The sequence below is a fragment of the Passer domesticus genome, chromosome Z, assembly GCF_036417665.1.
Source record: "Passer domesticus isolate bPasDom1 chromosome Z, bPasDom1.hap1, whole genome shotgun sequence".
NCBI lineage: Eukaryota > Metazoa > Chordata > Aves > Passeriformes > Passeridae > Passer > Passer domesticus.
The window spans coordinates 24680098-24704097 of record NC_087512.1 but is presented as its reverse complement, the minus strand read 5'-3'; the positions used below and the strand labels follow the sequence as shown (position 1 = coordinate 24704097).

General features: G+C 34.0%; 1 protein-coding gene across 5 annotated transcripts in view; it reads right to left on the bottom strand.

The window, feature by feature from the left end:
- AP3B1 (adaptor related protein complex 3 subunit beta 1) overlaps window positions 1–24000 on the bottom strand; it is a 154949-nt gene that overhangs the window by 47120 nt on the left and 83829 nt on the right. For 3 of the 5 annotated variants that reach the window (XR_010352186.1, XM_064403014.1, XM_064403012.1), the window contains exons 16-22: window positions 22576–22762; window positions 21508–21638; window positions 19347–19458; window positions 17864–18020; window positions 15079–15262; window positions 7604–7676; window positions 6601–6707 (exon numbers count right to left, since the gene is read on the bottom strand). Coding sequence is in view for 4 of the 5 variants with exons in the window: in XM_064403014.1 (XP_064259084.1) it covers window positions 6601–6707; window positions 7604–7676; window positions 15079–15262; window positions 17864–18020; window positions 19347–19458; window positions 21508–21638; window positions 22576–22762 (951 nt within the window). In the remaining variant the exon portion in view is untranslated. The remainder of the gene's footprint in view (window positions 1–6600; window positions 6708–7603; window positions 7677–15078; window positions 15263–17863; window positions 18021–19346; window positions 19459–21507; window positions 21639–22575; window positions 22763–24000) is intronic. The other 2 variants (XM_064403015.1, XM_064403013.1) reach the window with 1 other exon arrangement.

The window sequence follows — 24000 nt, the reverse complement described above, 5'->3', positions numbered from 1 at the left end:
CACATTTAAAGAATAACTTATGGAATCATCATAATGCATCACACATCCTTGTTTTTAAACACCTGGCACCAACCCTGTTTACAGCAGTCCTATTTTAAGGAGCACAATAAATGTATTCTTCATGTTGGAAAGAAAAAGAAGCATTATTTTAAACTCTGCCATAAACCTAAGCATCTAATTATATTTAAAAAAAAAATTTAAAGTTGAATTAGTTTTAAGGACAGTACTGAATTTTAATGGAAGGCAAAAAATTATCAAAGCTGTCCTCACAGTAACCTATTTAATTGAGCTTCTGTTTCACAATATCCCCACAATTTAATTTCTATTTCATAAATAAGACTTTAATATTGCAATTGCACTTTATTTTGCTATTTTGCACTTTTATTTTTAAATACAATATTTGAATGCTGGGTTATTCTTTGTAACTTAAAGATAACAAAACAGCAAAATAGCAATTTAGCACTGAATAAAGTTAATCAGTGACATGGTTATTCAGAAAATGATTACATTAATATACAAGTTGGTAACTACTTACACACTGTATTTACGTAATTTTTATAATTATAAATAGTATCTCATTTATAGTGAATATATATTTGAAGAAAAGAAGTTGTAGATTTTGAAGTGCAAATTTTTAAAATAATGAATGCATCTAATAAACATGAGATGTGTGTTTTTAAGGCTTAAACATTATTAAATATCACAAATACTTGTAAATGCATTTTTAAGTAAAGAATAGAGGTGAAATGACAAGCAAGTAGTGTCAAGGCAAGTGATTTTTTTCTTTCAAGCTAACATTTTTAGAAGTATGTGGAAACAATATGAAAGGACAGTTTAGCTTTTAAATATCTGATGCTGCACATATTCTCTGTAACCAATTTAAGAGCATCCACCTATACAGCAATTTTATAGGAACAAAGGAAAGAAAAAAGTATGTGGGAGTCTTTTTTTCATTTCTTCTTCTTCTAGCTTGGCAATAGTTAATATCTGCTGATGAGCAGCTACATACATTTGTAGATTTCCAAGTGCTTTCCCAAGGTGAGTAAGCATCATTATCCTCATTTTTCAAATGGAAAACCAAAAGATTAAGATACTCCCTCCAGATCACACAGCAAGTAGTAAGCCAAAAATAGAACTCATTTTCCATATGTAACACCCAGTTCTGTATCTACTGGACCACACTGCCTTCCCACAAGCATCAGTCACACCTAATCAGCCACATAGCTGAATTTTGGGCAGCACTAAGACAAAGCTATTTTTTAACTCCTAAATTTAAGACTTTTCACTTATGCCTTTTCACTTGCTTCCCACATACAGACCTTCCTAGGCACCCTACTAACAAACACGGCAGAACGTGGTTTCAATTATGCCTTATGCCAGTTACAAATCTTGTAGGGTACAACAGGGACTGTTCCACCAGGAAAAAACTCACCTTCACAAATTAAGCTGTAAACTGTAGAACTAAAAAATATCTCTACCTAATTTTGTGGTCTACAGTTGTGGTCAACAACACAAGCAAAGCCACGAACATTCCCAGGAATAGGATACATGTAGACTGTCTTCTGACACTTTCTCCCTTCACCTCCCCATAGCAAACCTTCCCAATTTCAATCTGTATATTAAAACACGGGCTTCAGATGTATAATGAAAGGGATAATACTCTTTACAGGAAGCTAAAAAACAAATGGTAATGGGGAAATGGTAAGCTATAAAAATAATAAAATTCTATTACACGTTTGTGTTATCTTAACACCAAACTACAAAAACTTATGATAGAAGAGAAGATGCAGCTAATATTGTAAGCTTATTTAAAAGCATCCTCTTTTGCCAGAGTAAAAAATTTTACAAGCATACTTAAGAGGGTATGGATATACTTACAGAAATGTAAAACTAATTATTTGAAAATCAATGGTAATTATCAAAATCTGCCTGAGAACAATGGGCAGAAGACCACCATTGCGCACAGTCTGCTGCTATCATAAGTGCTTTCAGTATGTCTCTTTCATGACAATAACAAGTTAATGTTTCTTCTGATGCAGCCATTCCTGAGGTAAGCACTCAGATCAGAGCTTATATGAATGAAAAACGTACATAGTTAAAGAATAATTGCTGCTTGCAAAGCTCTGAAAAAATAAGTAATGAAGTGCCAAGTTACAAGATTTGTAACTGGCATAAGGCATAATTGAAACCACGTTCTACTGTGTTTGTTAGTAGGGTGCCTAGGAAGGTCTGTATGTGGGAAGCAAGTGAAAAGGCATAGTCTTAAATTTAGGAGTTAAAAAATAACTAATGCATGCCAATAACTATTTGGAGGAAATACTATTTATTTCTCTACTGCACGATTTTGAAAATTCTCAAAACACCTCATGCTAACCTTTGTTGCAAACTGCATACCAGACTACAGCAGTTATACAACCCATCATTGCAGCCTTTGTGTACCCAGTACTTCTAAGCAGAGATGCTTCAAACAGGAAAAGAATATGCTTCAGAGTCAATCTTAAGACTTGTTATAGTGGAATTACAAACAACCTAAATGGACAAAGCCACCTAAATTATAAGAAAGTCTTCCCCTCTAAAGACTGTGTCAAAAGGTGTTCTCCTAGTCTGAAAATATCTTTAATTAAATATTGAGGGAGTTCATGTTTACTATTTCTCAAGAAATTCTCTAAGTCTGTACTCAATTTAAAATTAAATGTATTTATCACCTGATTTGACAGGTCTGCAGCTTGACCTTGACTTTTGACAAAAGCTATTATTTCTTCTTCACCACTCCAAAGAAGCTCTTAAAGGGTACATTGGTCAAAAGTTCTTTAGAAGATATGAAACAAAAATAGGATGATGTATTCCTCCCTTCCTAAACAGTTTCCCTGGAAGGCCAGGTAGTAGGGAACAATAAAACATAATACCGGTGGCAAAAACTACCATGAAAAAACACTGAACATATTGAATAAAACCTTAGTGAGTAAAGCAGTACCACTTCTACAATTATACCTTGATTTTATATGCAGAACAATTGATAGCAAGTGTGAATTGCTGCAACAAATATTTTTATAAGCACTTCCCCACTACAACAAGAGTTTTCTCCCCCATTTGGTAGATGCATTTTTTGTGACATTTTCCTAGTCACCCCTGATCTTTTCCCCAGACTATCCTATTGGGGGCAGGGAAACCATTTTCTCTCCTTAAAAACTACTCAACTCAGACCAGACAGCCACACACTTTTTTCTTCATCCAACTTATTCTCTCACCAGAGCTCACATAGACCTGTCAGTTTTCCCTTGCATGAACACTGTTCTGAAACATAACAGATTTCTTGCTACCAAAGAAGTATTTCCTTCTCACTAATTTTATTCATAAAAGCATATGTCATTTTTAACAGTTAATTATCCTATGCAGTATACTCAGGGGTCTCTACATTTAGGAGACACATTTTTACTATCTAAAATACTAATGAGAAAAGAACAGGTGGTTAGCTTTTTTTTTTTCCTCAACAGCTGTACGACAGGTAGGAACAGATCACTCCCCTCTTTCGCTTCTCTCTATTACTATAGCTCTCCTCGCTCACTCCTCTCACCATTTTTGCTCAAAAACATTAATTATTGTAGCAGATTTTAATCCTCCCTGTCCTTCGGTCAGTCATGAGTTTTGCTTTCAATTTCTCTTTTTTCACTTTATAACACCCCTTTTGGGGAAAACATTTATTTTCAGTGTTTTCAAATAACTGCTTCACACTGACAGCTTGCAGTTTTGTCTTGCCTCCTGGTTTTGACTCACACTGCATCTTCATATATTTTTCAAAACTGCAAATTATTAATCTGAAACTCAATCAACACCAACTGCAGTTTCCTCAAGCACATAGTTTTGCCGTCACTTGTCTGCATAGCATGAGAATCCTCAGAAGCCTCCAGTGACCTCAGTTACGTGGTACACTCAAATCTGAAGATGAGCCACATGTACCAAGGCAGAAGAATGCACACAGATTTACTACATTTTCCTTTCAGTTGGAAGAAGGTTATCCATGAATTACAAGAGAATTTTGTTTTTCCTGGAACAAACTATAATATGCATGCATGCGTTTATATTAGGGTGAAATGTACTGTATGTAAACATGATGATAAAAACAAATGAGCCACAGGACAAAGCACTAGATTGTGCAGTTTCCATTCAAGAATATTTTGGTTTTGTAGGTTTCCCCATAAATGTAAAACAATTCTTGTATTTATACTTTCTCTGTAACACTCAGCAGTTGTGAATTTGGAAGTTAAGTTTTCTGAAAGCTGTATCCAATTACAGTGCTGAATGATTTGAATAATAGACTGCTCAACATATTCCAAGATAACTGGCTGCTACATTTCTTTGATATTAGGGTCATATACAGTACTTATCTATTTTTACTCCATGCTTTCCATTGCTTAGTAATAAATTAATTTCTCACTGTTAGCTTGGCATGTGCCCTACAATTATATTCACTTTCTCTCCCACTGAAGGAAGAAGTTTTCTGAAGTATCTTTAGAATTAGGCATCACAGATTAAATTCAGCATACTATTTGAAGACATTCCCACATAAAGTCTTAAAAGCCAGTTTTATATTTTTATTTTCAGAAAATTACCTGGTGGTGCTGAACATCATGGGATTATAGTTGCACACATGTAAGACTTTTTAAAACATATGGATATATTTGAAAGAATGAGTTTTAACTTCAGTATTTAATTTCCGTTGCTCCCTGGTGCAGAAAACTCAGTAAAGGACTTCATGTAAATCTGCAACTATCAATGGCCATGAGAGCTGAGCTTAGATCTGAAAACTGAATGCAGACCAAAACATAATCACCAGCCAGGCAGAAATAATTAAATCTTACATGATCTGGGTTCTTTCCAGAGGAGAGAGAATGAGGAAATGTTCCAGTGTCTTTGCTGGTTACCAGACATCAGTAATACTGAGGAGGCAGTCTGCACAGTCATTATACAGAACAACTTCTGCTCTTCAGCCTACACCTTCTAGCTCTGTTTATCTAACAGCTCTATTTCTTTGTAGGTGTCTTCAGAAGAATGGGGAGAAGCAGTTTAGCAAATGAATAGTGGCAAGCATGAGGAAAGCAAGCATGAATATGGGAGTAGAATATATGTTCATGTACTGCAGACAGTGAAAGGAATAAAGACATTGTCAAGCAGGGGCACCTAAGCCTCTGGCCTTACAGACTGCTGTCTCTAATTTATCCTCAAATGTGATAATTTTGAAGTAAAGCAAAGACACCAGAGTAATTCTTAAGCCAATTCAAAGCCAGGTAATGACAGCTTGTGTTTTGTGCTGTCAAAGCCATAAAGGATGGCAAAGAGGCAAATGTGGTGTGCAATCAAAGAGTAACACCACAGCTGTTGCTAAACAGACTTGCCACCTTACACTGTTCTACAAAATAACATGGAAGAGAACTACTGGCATCTTCAGACTGTGTGGCACATCAATGGCTACACATCAGTTGCAGTGACTGCATGTCCACGGATTGTTACTGGTCTGCTTGAAATTTACATTACATGCCAATTTTCCTAGATAAGGCTAATATCCAACAAATTATCTGAAAATCTCCCACTTCAACACCAAATCCTGAAGCCTGTAAACAGGAAACTGAATCATAAGCAAAGGTCTCCTATTTCTTGAAACAAATCACTCATGTAACTCCTTTACTTAACAAATACTTTGTGTTGCAAACTACTGTTTCCTATATCAGCACAAAGTAGATTACCAGTGACTATTAAAGTTGCAGCATAGGCTCTAGACACCAATCTCATTAGAAACAAGGCTAGGCTAAAAAATGCCTGTTTCTCTGGTATTTTGTCTGGTCACATCCACCCATTTTCACAAGGACATGTATCTTATGTAATACCACTGCAATTCCTATTTAAATTGCAAATAAAAATTGGACACACACAAAATACTAAGGCAAACCCAACTGAAAGAGAACAAACTACTATTCTTTCCCACAAAAAAGAGTACACTCTACCTCCACGAGTTTGCTAACCCTAATTACACCTATAGTTTTGAGATTCCCTAATGGAAAGTACTACAAAGCACTAACAGAATTAATCATGACACATACTGATACACCACAGATTGTAAATCTATACCCTTTTATTCACACCCAGGGGCTATGTTTCATACATTTATGAAAAATTACTTCCAAGTAGCAAAATGTCATGATTGGAAGCATGTATGGTAAACAAACAGATTGAGTATTAGCAAATACGTGATGTTCTTGTAGCTTATTTTTGATAGTGTAGCAGATCAATTATTTGAAAGACCTCTGTCATTTGGATACTTAATTTCTGAATTGAAGTTTCCCAGAGGCAAAGAAAAAGACAATTTGATAGATAAGGTTAAAAACCCTTGAAGGCATTCTTAGATATGCAACATTCATACTTTTCTCCACATTTCAGAATGTAATTACGGATAAAAAAATGCTGCCATACTTGCATGTAAACCACAATTTCACATAAGACTTCTATAAGTGAAAGAACTGTACAAAAACCACCTTAATGATGGCCTCAAAATATGTGAAATGCTTCAACTCACATGCATCCTCCCACTTTTTAAAGGTTACTTACATCAATGACTGATGAACTTGACAGACTTAATCCCTCTAGGTCTGCTGCTAAACTCGGGGACAAAACAGCTGATGTAGGAACTGCCACAGGAGTTGTTACAGGACAAACTAGAAGCAAAAAGGCAAGAGATACTTAAATGGAGAAACAAGATACTGGGAAAGACAGCAATTTTTTTCATTGCACAAAAAAGTTTCACATCCTCATCTAAATGTTCTATTCTTGTATATATATTTGATGAATATTGATTGATTAATATATTGATAGTCATATTGATGAATATTTGAAGAATATGTTACATTCTTGTTTCTAAATATAAGATTCCTTTTTCAGACATATAGCCCCAATACTCAGAATAAGCAATGAAAATACAAATACAACTTACACATGAACAGACTGTGTGATTTACTTTGAAAGTATTTTCTCCTTCTTTCCCATTTTTCCTCTATTTTATCCTTCAGTTTGATACATACTATGTAGTACTTTTTCATTTACAGGCTACATGTAAATGTTAACGCAATTCTGATTGCTGCACCTATAGAAGTAAACTTTAAGAAGGGTATGACAAGCATAGCCAAAAACCAGTGCCAGATTTATCTTACCCATCCAAGAGTACCATTTCACACTGTTCTTCAGAAATGTGATTTTTAGCATCTTAATATACCATAATTGTCTCATAGTTTGCACAGGTGTTGTATAAGTAACATCCATTACTACCTGAGAAAATAAGTCCACTTTAACAAGTCCAGACGGATACAAATTCTCTAAGAAAATGTTTTATATGGTGGGAGATTCTAAATTTTGAAACAATTTCTCAATTACAAAACAAAATCTTTAAGCACAGTAATAACTGTGCTTAGAAATAACTTGACAGTCTAAGCATTTATTTTGTCAGGAAATTGGTACATAAACTAACATAATCAACGTTTCAGACATTTAAATTCATTGAATGAACGGAATTGAATTTACGCATTGGGAAAAATGAGGCTTTAATCAAGATACTTACAATCATCTAAATCTAAGAGAAACACATCTTGTTTTTTTGGAGTCTTTCTATCTTGTACTGTTTTTTCTTCTTTCTGTCAAAATAGATGAATATTTCATCTTTCACCATATCAGCAAAAGAAAAGCATTTAGTACTTTTATATAGCAAATGCATTTATTTGACTCCTTCATAAACAAAATGGATCCATTTTCAGGGTGTGGCACCCAGAGAATTCACGGAGAGATTTGTTTATATAGTTACACTGTACCAAAATTGAATTTCTGTAGTCCCTGAATTCACCTAATATTAATCATTGCTGCTACACAGAAAACATTTGGTGACAGATTTGATACTTCTATTGAGACCATAAAAAAAAAAGCTGCTATCTCTTTAAGACAAAAGATTTGTGTACTAATATTTCTGTTTTCATATGAAAAACAGGTCAAGATCTAGTCAATAAGAAACATAGTATTATTTGCACTTATCTAGGAGCACAGAATTCTGTCCAATTATCTACTGGGATTTATTTAACAGGAAGTTAATTTTTGTTACCAAAATTTTTCAGTTTTAAGCTTGAGATGAGTTCTAAAGAATTAGCTGTACCTGAACTAAAGACTAGAGAAGTAATAATCCCAGTGTCTTGACAGAGTATTTAAAAAAAATTTGCTTCAATACTTAAAAAAGTTCAAAACAAATCTCGTAAGAGTAAGTGTTGGCCATACCTACAGAGCATGTCTAGACAGTGATGATTCAGGAAAGAATTCAGTGTGTTACAGCTCAGTATACACTGCCAAGAGGGTGGTTTAATACAAAGCATTGATTTTTGGATGTAGCCAGAAACCTGTGTTTCAAGGAGTTTTGTCATCATGTTGTTCCTACACACTCTAAAGCACCTTTCATTTGTGTCAGCTGAAGAATTTCTTCTACCTTCATTCTTTCTGACTCACATACCAAGCAGAGGGCTTTGAGATTTTTTTATAACGTATCAACTGCCTTTAAACCTTAAGACATTGCTCACTACCCAAGTTATTGCAAGTAATTTAAATGTAGTCTTTCCAGCAGTCACACTTTCTAGTTTACCTGTTTCCTCTTAAACAGTACATAACAGCCAAATACATAGAGAAATATTTTGCCACTTCTAAATTAACAGGTCTAAATGAATCAGTAAATCTCTTTATGCCCATCTAGGCCAGCATTTTTTGAGCATTTCAGACACTCAGGATACAAATTTCTAGAAGAGATTGGAGTGAACTCAGCAGCTAGAACCACTTTCTTGAACTGGTACCATAGAATAAAATGACACCTCTTTTCTCAAGGTGCATTCCCTTTCTTCTGGTCTCTCAGCTTGACAGTTAATTGCAAACAAATGATAATAATGAGTTTACTTTTTTCCAATTTTGCAAGAAATTCTGTGGTTACCTCCAAAAAACATGAAAGAAGCTAGCCATTATTGTCGCTATTTGAAGCCATTGATGTTAATGACTACCAGGTTTGACCTCAGCCATGATGACATCACTTATCATGTTCTTCCCATAAACACCATAGCTCAAACAGACAGTAGTCTACTTACATGATCCCTACAGATATGCTTTAGGTATTCTGGGAGCAGAATCATCTTGTGGAATGAAAAGAACAGGAGCCATTATTTTAAAAGTTATTTTAACATCATCATACTTTGACGGTCCTTATTACTATGGTATTTGAGTGTTCTAGTAGTGGTGATTTATCTGAAAACTAAAACTCCTCTGGACAAAGAAAATATTGCAAAAAAGCTTTAAAATGGTGTTGAAGTTATACAATTTCTTATATGTTTTGTCCAGAATTACTGAGGGACCCCTGCAGATCCAAGTTTCTTGAATTCTATTCTGCTCACAACTAACAGACTTTTCAGATGTGTTTATTAACAAGTCACTAAGCTTGTTTTGGCTACTTTTGTTTTAGAACTGTGAAGTAAGGACAAATAGTGTACTTCATAAGTTACATGTTCTACTTGAATTACTCATGTCAGAGACACAACTTTGTAACAATCCTTCTCATGAATTCCAAGCCACTTGATAAGATCATTTGGTGAATATTTAGCCCTGAATCTCAGGTTTAGCTGTAATTTCCAGCACCTTTACTATAAATTATGTATCACACCTTTTTCCTGAACAAGAAAACTCTTCAGAAACCAAAAGAGACTAAAGAAGAATTCAGTTAAATAAAAGGCAAATATATTAAAAATATCTTCAATTTCTCAACTCTTTCGCTTTCAACGTCTGTCCCCACATATCCCTAAGATATACTTCTACCTTCAGCCATGATGGAAGTTCAAAGCTACAGCTTTATATTTGCTAAATATTTACATTGAGATGGGATGTCTCCATTCCTTTTATTATGCAGCCAATTAAAAGTCTCTATAAAGTGGCTCAAGAGCCATACAAGGATGAGAATTCTATATGCTTTAGTACAAGTTTCTAAAAAATTAGGAGTCACTGCCAAAGAATCCTTACTGTTTACTGGATCTGTTTAGAAGACAACTAAGATGGGCAGCCTAAGTCACAAATAATACCAATAGCATGCTTCAGTTTGCTTCTTCTGTCACAAGTACAAAAAGTACACAAAGCTTGATGTGTACTTTTATAAGGTGAAATCCATCCTTATACTGATATTACTTTGAATCTACTACATAAAAAATGTTTAAAAATGTGGAAAAAAATCCTTCAAGAGAATGTACTTCTTACAGTTCAAAACAAAATAAAATGGTCCTTAAATAAGTCACAAAAAAAAACCAACCCTGAACTAATGTATGGCAAGGAAAACTTTCACTGCACACTTTACCAGAAGACTGAATTTAAGTGTATCAGTTTACTATAAAGAACAAGCCAGTAAACAATTTCACTTAACAGAAAACAAAAACCACACAAAACTGACCCTACCATAAGGGAAATGTAAAATCACAGGCTAATTAAAAAAAGATAAAGCAAATGCTTAAGTGTCATCATGTCTTATATCCAACTTCAGCTGTGTGCTCGAGCTTAAGAAAATACTAGGCTACTCATATATGTATTTGGGTGCTATATATACAAAAACCACACAAATAATTTCACGCTTGTATCTATTTCTACATATGGGTATGTACATTAATTGTGTGCAATTCTGTAGAAAACACCAAAGAAATCTATTTATATGGGTCCTGTCTATAACAAACATGATTATTTTTAATTTGTTTTTTCCAAGAAAAGACAATTGATTGGCTATCTATGACCAATAAATAGTCAATGACTGCAGATATTTCAATTGAGTAAAAAAAGCTTTGCATTTGAAATCTAGACAATAAAAAGGTTCTGACGTGTCTGACATTTCTCTGTAACACAATTTTTCATTTTTTTTTCTTAAAACTAAGCCTACAATATAAGCCAAACAGTATTCTACCAAGAAAGCCCACTATGGGAAAAGCAGAATACTAAACAAAGAAGTTAAGGTATATTCCATCAAACATTTCTCCATTTGCAATTCATCTTGATAATAGAGATAGAACCTGGTAAATGCATATAGGACTTGAAGCAGGGAGATTTCTCTTGCTCAATGCATAATTCATGTGCTCCGCCTGCAAAGTGTGTAAAATGAGAATTTCACACCGCAGCATGAGCCATGGAGCTGCAGAGAAAAGGCAGATGAAATCATATTCTGCTGTGCGAATTTTATTTCTTATCCTCCCAATATTTATACAAAACCATCACTGACAATCCAAATGCATTGACAGATCACCCACTGTTTCCATTGTGTTAGCACTTGAAAGGAGATCAGGCAGAAAGATAGACAATTTGTTTTTGTATATTTTTTAAATAGTGGATCAGGTTTTTAACAGCTGAGTGACTGTATTATACTTGTAGAAGGAGGTCAACAGTAGCTGATTTTAAAATCCCACTGCAGAGACACCTACTTATACATGCATCATCCTCAAATCTGCATTTTAGCTCCACAGTATTCATGCTTACAGTATAGTATGTATCTGAACACCTCAAATTATCCATATTTCAAAATGATATAAAAGACTGCAGTACAAGAGACTGACTTTTCGATTCACTGCAGCTCAATTACAGTGAACACAACAGCTTTTTCAAAACGATTTGTCAGGAGAAAAAATACTAAACCATTAATAACATACTCAGGAAAATAATCTGAATTTTTTTGTAGTGTATTTTAATGCCAGTAAGTGCATGGATGTATACAGAAATTAAGCTACAGTGTGAATGTAGTAAAACCTTTTTTATTAAGAAAATTTTGCAGAACATGGAAATGTCACTCAACACAATATATAAGGATTGGTAAACATCACCCAAAACATCTGCTATGTAACATTACTCATAATGTGTAGCAAACTGAGAAACCATAAAAATAGAGCTCACTAACCACAACTTCTTTTATTAGTATGTATTCCAGAAAATCTTTTCAGTTTTACTGAAAAGGAAAGCCTAATGAATAATCTCCCCTATAGACTGCCCAAATTAAGAACACACTATAGTAGAATAACATAAGCAATGTTTTTTCTAATGGCAAACTATCATAATAAAGCACGCATTTCTGAGAGCCTGGCAGAAACCATCTGTTTCCTGGGTGGTCTGAAAATAAGCCAGGAAGGGATCAGGGAAAAAAAAAAGTGTGGTTCTTTTAAAAAATGTACCTCAACACATAAGAGGTCTATATATAAGACTTTACCTATAATCTGCTTTAAAGTTTGTTAAATATTTCTTTTTTTTTCCATCTTGGAAGGTGTTATCTAGGTTACCATCAGTTACCTTCATCTATCATTACAGGGCTCAAAACAGGCCTCTGTCAAAAAAAGCGATTAACTAGTTAGCATAGCAATCATCTTTAATAAAAAATACCTGTGTTTCTTTTCCCCCACCCCCTTATCTAGTTACATGTCTAAAAATAAACAAGTACTAGAAACACCTGAATGCAGGAATTGAACATGGTTTAAGTGGAAACTAACTTCAAGGTTCCAGGGATTAATATCATATACTGAAACAGTTCTTCTTGTTGAGGACGTTAAAATAACTTGCCCCTGCTCCTTAACATATGACCATTGATGTTTACAGTTCATCAGCCAAGTTTGTTGCCCTTACATTAAATGAGCTAATTTCTAAATGAAAAAGAATTTAAGGAACATTTAGCTTCTGCACAGTGAGCTCTATGCTTTTCAATAATCTCCTCGTTACTTTTCTTGCTGCCATGCATATAAACTCATTGCTTTTTATTTTAATGTCTTTTGTGACGGTTAAAAGCTTTGTAATTTTTCCCTTCTATCCTATGACTCTACTCTTATCAACGCTTCTGTTAACTGTTTAAAAACACTTCTTGTTCCTAACACACATTTCCTTTTAGGTGCTTCTTAATCAAGTAAGACTTCAGAACTACTGCAATGTTCCTTCTCTTCTCTTAAAATCCAAGGCTTTGACAACTTTCCATTGACTTCAACAATTCAATCCCAAGCTTCTTGGACATTCCAGCTCTCATATTCAGTGTATTTGACTTCACACATTCTGCTCTTTTAAAATACAAAAAGCTTCTTTATGCTAGTAGTCCTCACATATCCTGTGAAAGAACCAAACAATTTAGAGAACTATAGTGAAAGAAATTATCAACACGGTGTCAATATCCTGAGAAAAATGGGAAAATGCAGCATAGAGAAGATAGTCTGAGCATGACTTTGCAGTGCCTGCTCTGAACTAAGCACATCAGAGTACGTATTACTTTCTGGTGAAAAAATACTGTGATGATGTGAGAAGCTGCAAACTGTTACAAATAATTCATGGCCTATCTAGTATCAAAGCAGTTTATTCTAAGTGGATTTGAGTTGTATTTTTTGGGCTACCATTTTTTTTGCAAGATCCAGTCTGGATGCTCTAGAAGAAAAAAGCTTTTGACACAGTGTTACCCAGTGCGTTATTCAGGCAGGAAGCTGATCATACCATGGAAACACCTACTTCTCAGGTAATACAGCCTCACTTCATATTTTGTTCTACTTGGTTAAAGAAGAGAACCGATTAAAAGTTAAGGTCACAACTCGAGTTCCTAGGCACACCTATGAAGTTGCAAAACAAACATCATGCACAATATAAGTTCAAGATTTAGAGAAATGGAGAGCTCTGCCTCCTTATTTAAAAGAAATACACACCTCAACAACTTAATCAAGTAATGGCCCTACCTCTTAACTGGTCAAAACACACCTATTCACCAGCTTAAAAAATTGCTAGAAATGCAACAGAGAATGTCTATTTTGACTATTCTGCCATCTATACAGAAGTGTGGACTGAAATGGCTTAGTTTAATTTAAAATGCGTTAAGAGTTTCACTTAATTTTCAATACCTCATATCAGAATTTAAATGGAAACTTCTGAGCTACAATTCTACTCTTCAACTTTTTTTTGTAAATATATAGAAAAAATTGCATAGGAAGTATTTGATAACAGAAAAATAAGTGTCAGAAATTCTTTTACTCTTCTTCCTGAACAGACTTAGCAAAAAGTTCCTCATTTATTTATTTTTAAATACAAAGTAGGTGTCTAAACAGTAACCAATTAATGCTAATAATATGAATAGTTAGTTCTATAATGCTAGTTTGAGTAATGAACTTTATGGTCTTTTTCTTCACTAAGGTAAGCAATTAAATACTAACTGACACATGAATGGCTCTGCTGCACGTTTTTGCATCTTCACATATTCTGAAACATATTTAAAAATATGTATTATAAAGCTAGCTTTCTTAAAACAGGTATGAAAGAGCAAACAGAATTTGAAGTAACAGAACTCTTTATTCCTATCAAACATAGACAGCAAGTAAAAGTTGATTGCTCATTAGGAATACTAATGCTACTAATCTATATACACATCTCAGTTATAGATTCATTAACTGTACTATTCTCAATTTTAACAGAAAATTTTAAAACTAAACAAAGAGTTCCATTAGAACATCTTTAAACACTTAAGGAACAATGCAGTAACATTTGGTTCTTGTTTTTTTTTTCCTCTCACACCCAAGTACTACAGCTATACTTTAAGATTCCATTTTAATAAAATAACCATCAACATGCATGTATTAAGTTTCACCAGTTCAACAATAACCTAAAATTTAAATTAAAAACCAATTAATTTTATTATAAAAGAATAATAGACTACTAGAAAAAATATTCTGTTCTATGTATAAAAAATAATTAAATTCTATTATTCTTCTTCATCTATATGGAGTAAAAATAACATAAAATTATAAACAAATTTTTTAATTTACATTTTTATAATTCAGGTTTTTTGTTATATAAATGCTCTTACTTGCTTAAACCATCAAACTACTTTTGGACTGGTCTCTCTATGAAAAGTAAAATTTTTTTTTTCCATTCCATTTAGGTATGCATAAAACTGCTACTCATCTTCATTCCAACAAAAAGAAACATGGATGGATGGTTAGATACACATTCTCATATTTTATAGAGGCTTTAAAAAATGTATTTTACCTTACTAACCTTATTAGAGGTAGCATTTGTAGATTTTCCAGAGTCAGAGTCACTTTTAGAGTCCGATTCTGACTTGGATCCTGAAGAACATTCATCTGATGAAGTGTACTCCGTATCAGACGAACTGGATGTTCTTATCTTTTTGGAAATCCCCTCTGCTTTCTTTTTAATATCCTCTGAATCACTACATATTTAAAAAACATTAAGAGACATGTAAAACCACCACAGGAATCTGCCTGGGCAATATCCTATCAGCATTTCAAAGTTTCATTAAATGAAGTTTTAAGTCATGATTTCTCCACAACAAAAAAACTTAGCTATGAATGAAGTAGTTTAAGGCTACACAAAACCATTCTATTACACTACATAGTGCACCATCATATGTAGTCTAAACCAGCAAAACAGCCAAACAAAATGTGAACGAATGAAATATTAAAAACATTATTTGCATGGATCAAGCGTGTGACATTACAAAAGGAAGTGCAGCCACCCTTTAAAATAAAGATGCTTCCATACTATTCCACCTATGATGAACAGAATTTTTATGTATCATCTTTTTGTACAGTAATATTGCTTAAAAATTACTGATTTAGTTTATTCCTTTGTTAATTCTTCTACATAAAACTGTATCACCTAGAAATAAGATGTTTAACAAATCGTTCAAGCCATTAAAGAGTTTATACACATGAGCTGTTATATTCCTACACCTTTGGTCACCTTGAGTGCCTTACAGCTTCACTCAGTGAAGTTCTGTTCACCCTACCAATGTTGGATTATGTTGGTCTGTGTTAACAGCTACTGAATGTTATCTGCCTTGTTCATATCGAATAATATTTCAAATATCAATGAGATTACCCTTTTGTCTCAGGGGGAGTTACTACCACAGTAAATTAAAGTTGTTTTCTAATAGTGATCATGGAGCAGAAAAATTAATATTGCACAGAGAAAAAAGCCCTCTGTTCTTGGATATGCAAACAACCATTTTATACTTCTAAATCAGGTGTTTCATACACTACCTGATTCGGCTTCCTTCCCAAGACAATGAATTGGCTATTGAAGTGCTTGAAGGGTAGCAAGGTCAACAATAATTAAACAAATCTAGACTACTCAACTATTAAGAGTCCCTTTGGACTCTTATTAAACTGTTACACATTTTTGCTTAGCTTTAGGAGCAGTATCAAAGAATGTACTATGCTGCATCACTGAAATTGTCATGTTCTTAGATGAAAAAAATACAGAGAAGGAGAAATGAAAATCTGAAATGACAGTGATCAAAACAGAGTAAAGTCTTCCTCCTCTCAAGAGCCTCCTATGACTGAATTGCCTAAATAAAATTTAATCAGAATTATTTCAAATTAATAACATTTAGGCCATGCCTACCCATGTAACTGAAGTTAAAATTACCTCCCCAAATTTTAGTCAAAAGCATAAAGCAGTAAATTTGAAGCTTGCAAAGCTAAAAATGGAACAGTAGTACATGTCACAAAAACAGTGTACCACATCTGATTGTTAAAATCATGGTGAAAAATAGGTACTGACAATTATGTTTCAGTATGACGACATTTAAAAACTTGTTTGAGGTAAATGACTTAAACAAAAATTCACTACTATATACTGTACAAAGTTTCTTCAAGACATCAGAATGATCTGTATTTCATTCACTGCCATTTGACAGTAGCTGTAGTTGCATTAACAAATAAGTTGTTGCGAACCCATTACATAAATGAAGTTGTTTTTAATAATTTATCTTTAGCTTAGCTTTAAAACTAGCTTTGAAGATTAAAAATGTTACTTTCTGCACATCAGCCAGTTTTGATGGGTAATAATTGTTTATCTTACTGCTTAAAATTTCAGATGTTATTCTAATGAAAAGAATTTACTGGTAACTAGCTTTTTAACTTTGCGATGATGAAAAGCCTGTATTAATTTAACCTACAGATTTCATTTGTTCTGAACAGGAAAAACAATATAAATCACTTTTAAAATCATTAAATCCTGACTTAAATTAATAAAGTCATAATTAGGGCATTATGCTGTGTTTGTTATGGAAGTGGCAAGGCGAGCTGCTTTAATTACTGTCTGTAATAAAAGGAGCAGAGTGTGTACTGCGCCCCAATCAGTGCTGTCAGCCACGACTGAGCTGAGCTGCAAACTCATCAAGTGAGCTGGCAGCAGACTACAAAGTAAAGGGCGATCGTGTCTGCAGAGGCCACTTGCTGACAGCAGTGGAAGAAACAGATTCATACAATCCAAGGTATTAGCCCCAATTACTCAAAATTTTAATGATACTTTAATACATGATAATGCTGTTGATAATAGGCAATCTTAAAAGCGCTAACACTTAAAATATCTTATGACCGTTTCCCTTCACAGCCCTTGCCTCTAATATTTGGATCATAATCTTTTTAATATAACATTATTTAGAAAAATCAATTGTCTTAGTTACATAATGGCAAAGTGTTGAAGGACTTAATTTTAGCTCTCAGCAAAATTGCAGCAAAAGGTAATTAAGTGTTTCACACAACTATTTGATCACTTATTCAGCCTCCCAAGGTTACATCAATTTTCAACAAGCCACCCAAGATTTTACTGAAGTCAGAAATTAATTCCAAACATAGCACTAGTCTGATTAATGAAAATATGAACTAGGTTCATACCCTGACATCACTCCGTGGCCAATACACACTCAAAACAGCTAATTACAGGCTTGGCATACTGGTAAGAGGAAGAGTGCTTTTTAAGCTACTATCACAAAAAAATTAAAACCAGCCAAACATTTACCTACCTTTCATTGACAGCTCTACATGTTTTCTTAGCAGCACTTTCTTTGCTGTCTGATTCACTGTCAGTTGATTCTTCACTGGGAGAGGAACTCCCACTACTCTCATCAGTGCTGCCTTCCTCTTTATCTTCCTTCTCACTTTCACTGTCAGACCCACTCCCTGAAATGAAAACAACCTTTACGATCTAGATCTAAATATCTTAAACAATTATTATTTTAGAAATCCAATTTTGTTTTAAATTAAACAGTGGTTTGGTATTTTAAGATCCAGTTGCAAGCTTTAGTATTATCTATCCTCTGCCAAAAGCAGACAAAGGAACTACTTTCTCCTTATATATACTAAATTTTGTTAGTTAAAAACCTGTCCTCTTCAGCCTACAGTATTATACTTTTTCAAATTAGAAATTTGAATAATAAATTAATCGTGTGTGGATTATTCAAAGTTACATAACCCTATTAGGAGATGGAGATGACCTCAAATTTTCTAGTCTTTACATTCGCTCAGCTGCAAAATTATCTTCTCAAACAGTTGCTTAATTAGATAATCTGTTCTTAAATACCCATAGTGACTGTGATTGAATCACTGATTTAAACAAATTATTAATCCTGTAATAAATCATATAGTTAACAAATATTCAAATATCTGTAGTGAGTATATGATACTATTACTTTAGAAATCACTAATTTCAGTGACACAATTCTTAAAAATTTCTGCATATTTCCTCAGTTTAGGAACTGGAAGGAAGCAGCTCTATAAGATGACCCTCTTCCATTCAACTAGATGATGATATTCTTTCAAGTCTCTAATGCTAAACATTTTCTGTGTCTAAGGTCTGGACCTGGGAGAATTATGAGCTTTTCTAATCTGAAATATACTAAAATCTTCTGAAATGGCTGTCCTGGGGAACTGCCTATCTGACAACAAATGGTAGAAAGTTAAAAGAACCTCTGCTTACTGAACTTGATAGGCAGCTGTTACCCTCTTCATCAATATCCCCATTATAATAAACAGAAAACATCATGTAGAATTTCAGAGAAATAATGTAACACAATTTACTGAATAAATCTCACGAAAGACTACACAATTAAGCAGATCTGGCCATTTATCAGCACAGCAGCACATGCTATCAAAATAATTCTTCATCACCACCAAATTCCAAAAAACACTTAAGACATAAGGTTCCTGACAACCAAGCATCTGGGCACTGCAAACAGCTATGTGCTTTCAGTTTTAACTGGTGTTACAACTCTCCTTACTCATATTAGACTCCAAAAAGGATAAAAATAGCATGCCAGCTTTTTTACCTGGGAAACAAATCAAAAGCTAACTTATTTAATACAGTGAATGGAAATTTTCCCCCCCAGTTTATTGAGTTTATACACAGCTCTGACTTTGCTTGCTTTTTTTTTTCTTTTATGAACCAGAGAGTTCTGAAGACACAGTTTTCCAGGCAGTGAAAATACAAGTTGCTTTCCAAACAGTTACCTGATGAACTTGTACTGGCAGACTCATCTTCCTCCTCTTCTGATTCAGAGTAGAACTTTTCAGTAGGTTTCTCCTTCTTTGGCTTACCTAGAATTCCAGTCCATTCCTTTGCCTGTAAATAAATTTTAATTTAAGTTTACTTTTGCAACCAGCAATACAAAAGTATGCACACAACACACTGAATAAAAACATTCAGAGTAGTGGTATTAAGCTGTTGCTAAATAAATCATCTAAGCACTTCAAGAGAAGCTATTAAACTTCTCTTTACCCAGCTGGGAGAACTAGAAGTTTGGTACATACCTATAAAAGGTGAGAGATGTCTATTAGGTAGTCCAGAAAAAGATTTAGTGAGCTAGATTAAAAGCATCAGTAATGATAAATAAATTTCTATGCCAAAAGAACCTGAAGTCTGAGAGTTTTGTTTCTAAATCCCCGACTACAACTAGAATGGAGGTTAAATAATCCCACCACTTTAATCATCCCAAGATTTTTTCAGAAAACAGATATGGACACTCAAGGTAGCCACAGACAAATTTCATTTCACTTCCATTGCAATTCTCCAAATAAAGGTAATTTTTTACCACCGAGAGAATGCCAAAATGAGGCAGTATTTCCCCCAGACTTTTTTCCTTTCATATAGCTCTATGCTACTAGAGAAGCAATGTTAAAATTCAGGACAGGAGAAAAAATCTAACTGGCAGACAATGTTATCAATTATCAACAGAGTGATACAATTATCAATGACTGATCTGATCTGAAATAAGACTTATGTTTTGAAATAGGCTCTAACAATGACCTGCAAGACTAATCAACTCTAGGAGACACGCTGGCTTCCTCTTTAACACCAAAAGCTGTCTTAAAAAGCCATATTCTTTTGGGTATAAATGACAAAATGTGGATTGCAGCTCAAGTCAGCTTTACTCACAAATGCTATGTAGGCACATGCAGTATTAAGGAAACCACAAAATTAAAGAAAACAAGATACCCTCCAAAGAAAAAAACTTGCAAAAAACCCCAACATGGCTGAAGGATTTTCCTGTTTGCTTTAACGTTTAAATAGTTGGAGGTGGATTTTTTTGACTATGTTGTAGATGGATGTTATGCCATTTGATCAATTTCCTGCAATACTTTTTTTTATGGGTTTGGTCTTATGGATGAAAGCACCTTTGCACATTCTTTCATGGCAACCCTATCATTTATAAACTTCTGTTTGAGCTGATTATCTAAAATTCTTTCCATAAAAGCTTTCAGAAGTTTCTACACAAATATCACTTTTCCTGAAATGTATATAAGAAGGTAGACACATCACAGTACTAAGGAGAAATGCTTTTTCTACCAGATTGCTGTCCACCGGCTTCTGTAAGTCAGACCTATTTTCAAAATTTTCTTGCTCTTTCTGTGTGTAACATCTCATAAGCAAGTGATTTTATCTATGATTTACTGAGGAAGTTGGCTCATTACCAGGACTGGTCCCAAAATATGACTTTCCCTCAGAGTTTACAGTACAGTAACAAAAAGGTATTGCTAGTAGATGACTAGTGCACAAATAGATGACATTTTCCTATCATAGACTTTCCTAATCCTCTCCAGATAATCTGAAATGTAAACCCTCATCTCCTCCAAACTCAACATTTCGAAACATATATAATCTAATCCCCTGCAGCTGCTTTTTGTTGTTTGCATTATCTTTTCCCATTTTTTTATATTTTATTTTTAGTTTGGTGTTTTTTTTTTGTTTTTTTTTTTTTTTTTTTTTTTTTTATTGTTTTGTTTTGTTTTTGTTTTTGCCTTGGATTTTTCACAAACCAACCCGTTCATTTCTGACTTTGGTAGTCCAGCCACACTCAATTAACATACTCCAGCAGAGTGGAGATAAAAGATAGGAAATCAGAAGTGGGATGGAGGTGAAAAAAGCCTACTTACTCCATAAATGAAGCAGAAGTGGCCTACAGTTTATCCACTTCTGTCATTGAAAAGAACTATCATAAGGCAAGTTTCCAGATGCTTGATTTCTAAGATAAAATAAGCAACAGGGACATTCCCATGCATCAATAGCTTTCAACACAGCCCACAGATAGTATTTAAATACTTGTAGTTTTGGGCTAATACTCTGTATTGAAGAGTGCCTTCAGCAAAGTTACTTTCAGAGACACTGACGTACCGACTCGGCCACGTCGACGTTTCGGACAGAGGGATCAGGAGCCACCTCTGGCCAGTCGGACAGCTCCAGGTACCCAGTGGCTCGGCTGTTCAGTGTGTGAGACAAGGTGCCAAGCTGGAAATGATCCCGATCTATTAAAAAAGTGGGGGGAGAGAAAAAATACACAAACACTGTGAGCTCTACCACAAGGAGCAATCTTAATCAGGGCTAAAGGTAATTGCCATTGTATTACCTCAAATGTCATGGAATAAATATAAACTAGGAAGCTCTTCATAGGTCAAAAAACTGATTTCAGTCCATAGATTACAATAATCTCCCCCATAATGGTCAATAAAAAAGCTAATCAGTCAGTGTGTTTAGAGGTGTTGCTCTGAAATGTAGCTTCTCTAAAAATTACTTTACTGTGAATATTAAGAATGACAGCACAGTTAAACAATCCATATACATGTCTTGGCACAAACACATCCAGAATTTTAATAGTTTTTCTTCAAAATGGAGCTCCTTTTAAAGCTTCAAAACTAGACCTAAGTATATATGAAAACTAAAATTCAAATTGTCACAACAACAGAGTATTTTTAATTTAGATAGCCCGATAGCCTTTTTATTTAAGAAGATAGACAATGAATCCTGCTTGTAAAACAACAGGGATAATGCAGAGGGAAAATTATGATTTTGGAGAAAAAAATACCTACAGAGATTAAATTTATTTCATATTCATATAACATTTGCAATACTCACATTAACAATCTTCTAATAAAGTCCAGATAAAATCCTACAGCTATTTTCCTAAATTGAAGAATAGTTTTCCTCAAAAGACATACCTTCTGTTATTTAAATATAATTTAAAATCTACATGAATAGAAACATGTCAGTTTGCCAGCGTTTATCATTAGAGAAATGCGCTGTGCACCTTTGCTTGCTGAAAATCAAGTAAGCAGACCGAGCATCCTTGCATATTAATCTTTTCTATTTGCTAAGTGACACAATTTGTGAGAGTATTTGAAATAGAATAAGCTGCCACATTCCTTTACACAATGAACATTTACCAAATGATTTTGGCAGTTATACCTTTAAAAGGAGACTCAAGCAATGGGGCAGGTTTCTGTGCCAGAAATATTTTTTTGGCATATTTGCTTAAAGCTCCACTCTTCTCATTCGGAACAATAAGCTGCCTAATAAATCTTGTACGGTCTCTGATGTCGTAGCTTTGATCATACTTGCCGAGATTTAATACATACTGGGTAAGCAATTTTGTCTGTGGAAAAAAACAGGACAAGAACAGAATACAAGTTATTTATGATTATTGATAACTCTGGATAAACATATTTAAAGAGGTAATAAAAATGAATGGTTATGTCAAACAAATGTTGCTCCACAGGGAATATGCATTTCTAAAGCTGCAAATGGAATTCTGCAGCCAAAGCACATGTCCTCTTCTGTATTGGGGAGGTGAATGCTGAGTACTGAGAAGCAGCCATGTGCTAGATTATTAAACTGCTGAAGTGGAAAGAAAGGCATCATTAAAAAAATAATCATATATGGCAAACCCGCTGAAGGGTCTACGTGAGGATAATGAATGTAGAAATACAACTAAAAACATGGCACTCAAAACTTAATCGGAAAAATATGCAGGACATCAAAACATCAGAGGGTATTAGGGGGCTGGCAAACTGCTTCTGCTGAGGTGTGTTTTATGAAGAGATACTGTCCCTGGCATAAGCGGTGTCTGCACTCTGACTGCACTCAGTTACTTTATCCTGAATTATGACCCATTAAAGCAGACACATGAATCACTGAACTGGATTACTGCAAATTATTTGCAGTGCATTTAGCTGTTACTTTTTCATAAAAGCAAGCTGCTGATGCCCTCTAAAAACCAGGATAAAAGACTTCTTCCATTTTTTTTCTTGAAGCTTAAAGCCTTCAGTAATATCAGTCATTTATTTATTTATGTAAGAGCAACTTATACTATCACAGGTTTTTACTGCATAATAACAGCTTCCTAATTTGATGTTTGAGAATATTAACATGTCTTAAGTAATTTTAATAATTCAGATAATTTTTTAAGCTAAGAAAATAATATAAGAAAAGGAGACATAGAAAACAAAAATAATGTAGTGTAACCAGAATAACAGTGCTGAACAGACTGGAATCCATTAGATACATTTCAAACATGTATGCCACTTCCTTCATATACACCCAAACAGGAAAAAGAGCAGAAATTATATAAGATCCTAAGGAAGTAAATTGTGGTACTTCAGGTCAGAACAGATGCATAATACAGGGTTAAAAATGTATAATCATGATAGATTTATCTTCTTTATGCAAGGAAACAACTTTGCATATATATATTGTTTATCATCCTATTGGTATGACAATAACACAGTTTCAATCATGTGAGCAGAAAAATATGTCCAAAAAATCAGTCAATTTTTGTTTATGCCATTTGCTAAAAAAAAGAAAGTTCAGATTAATCATTTCCAACTTGAGGAT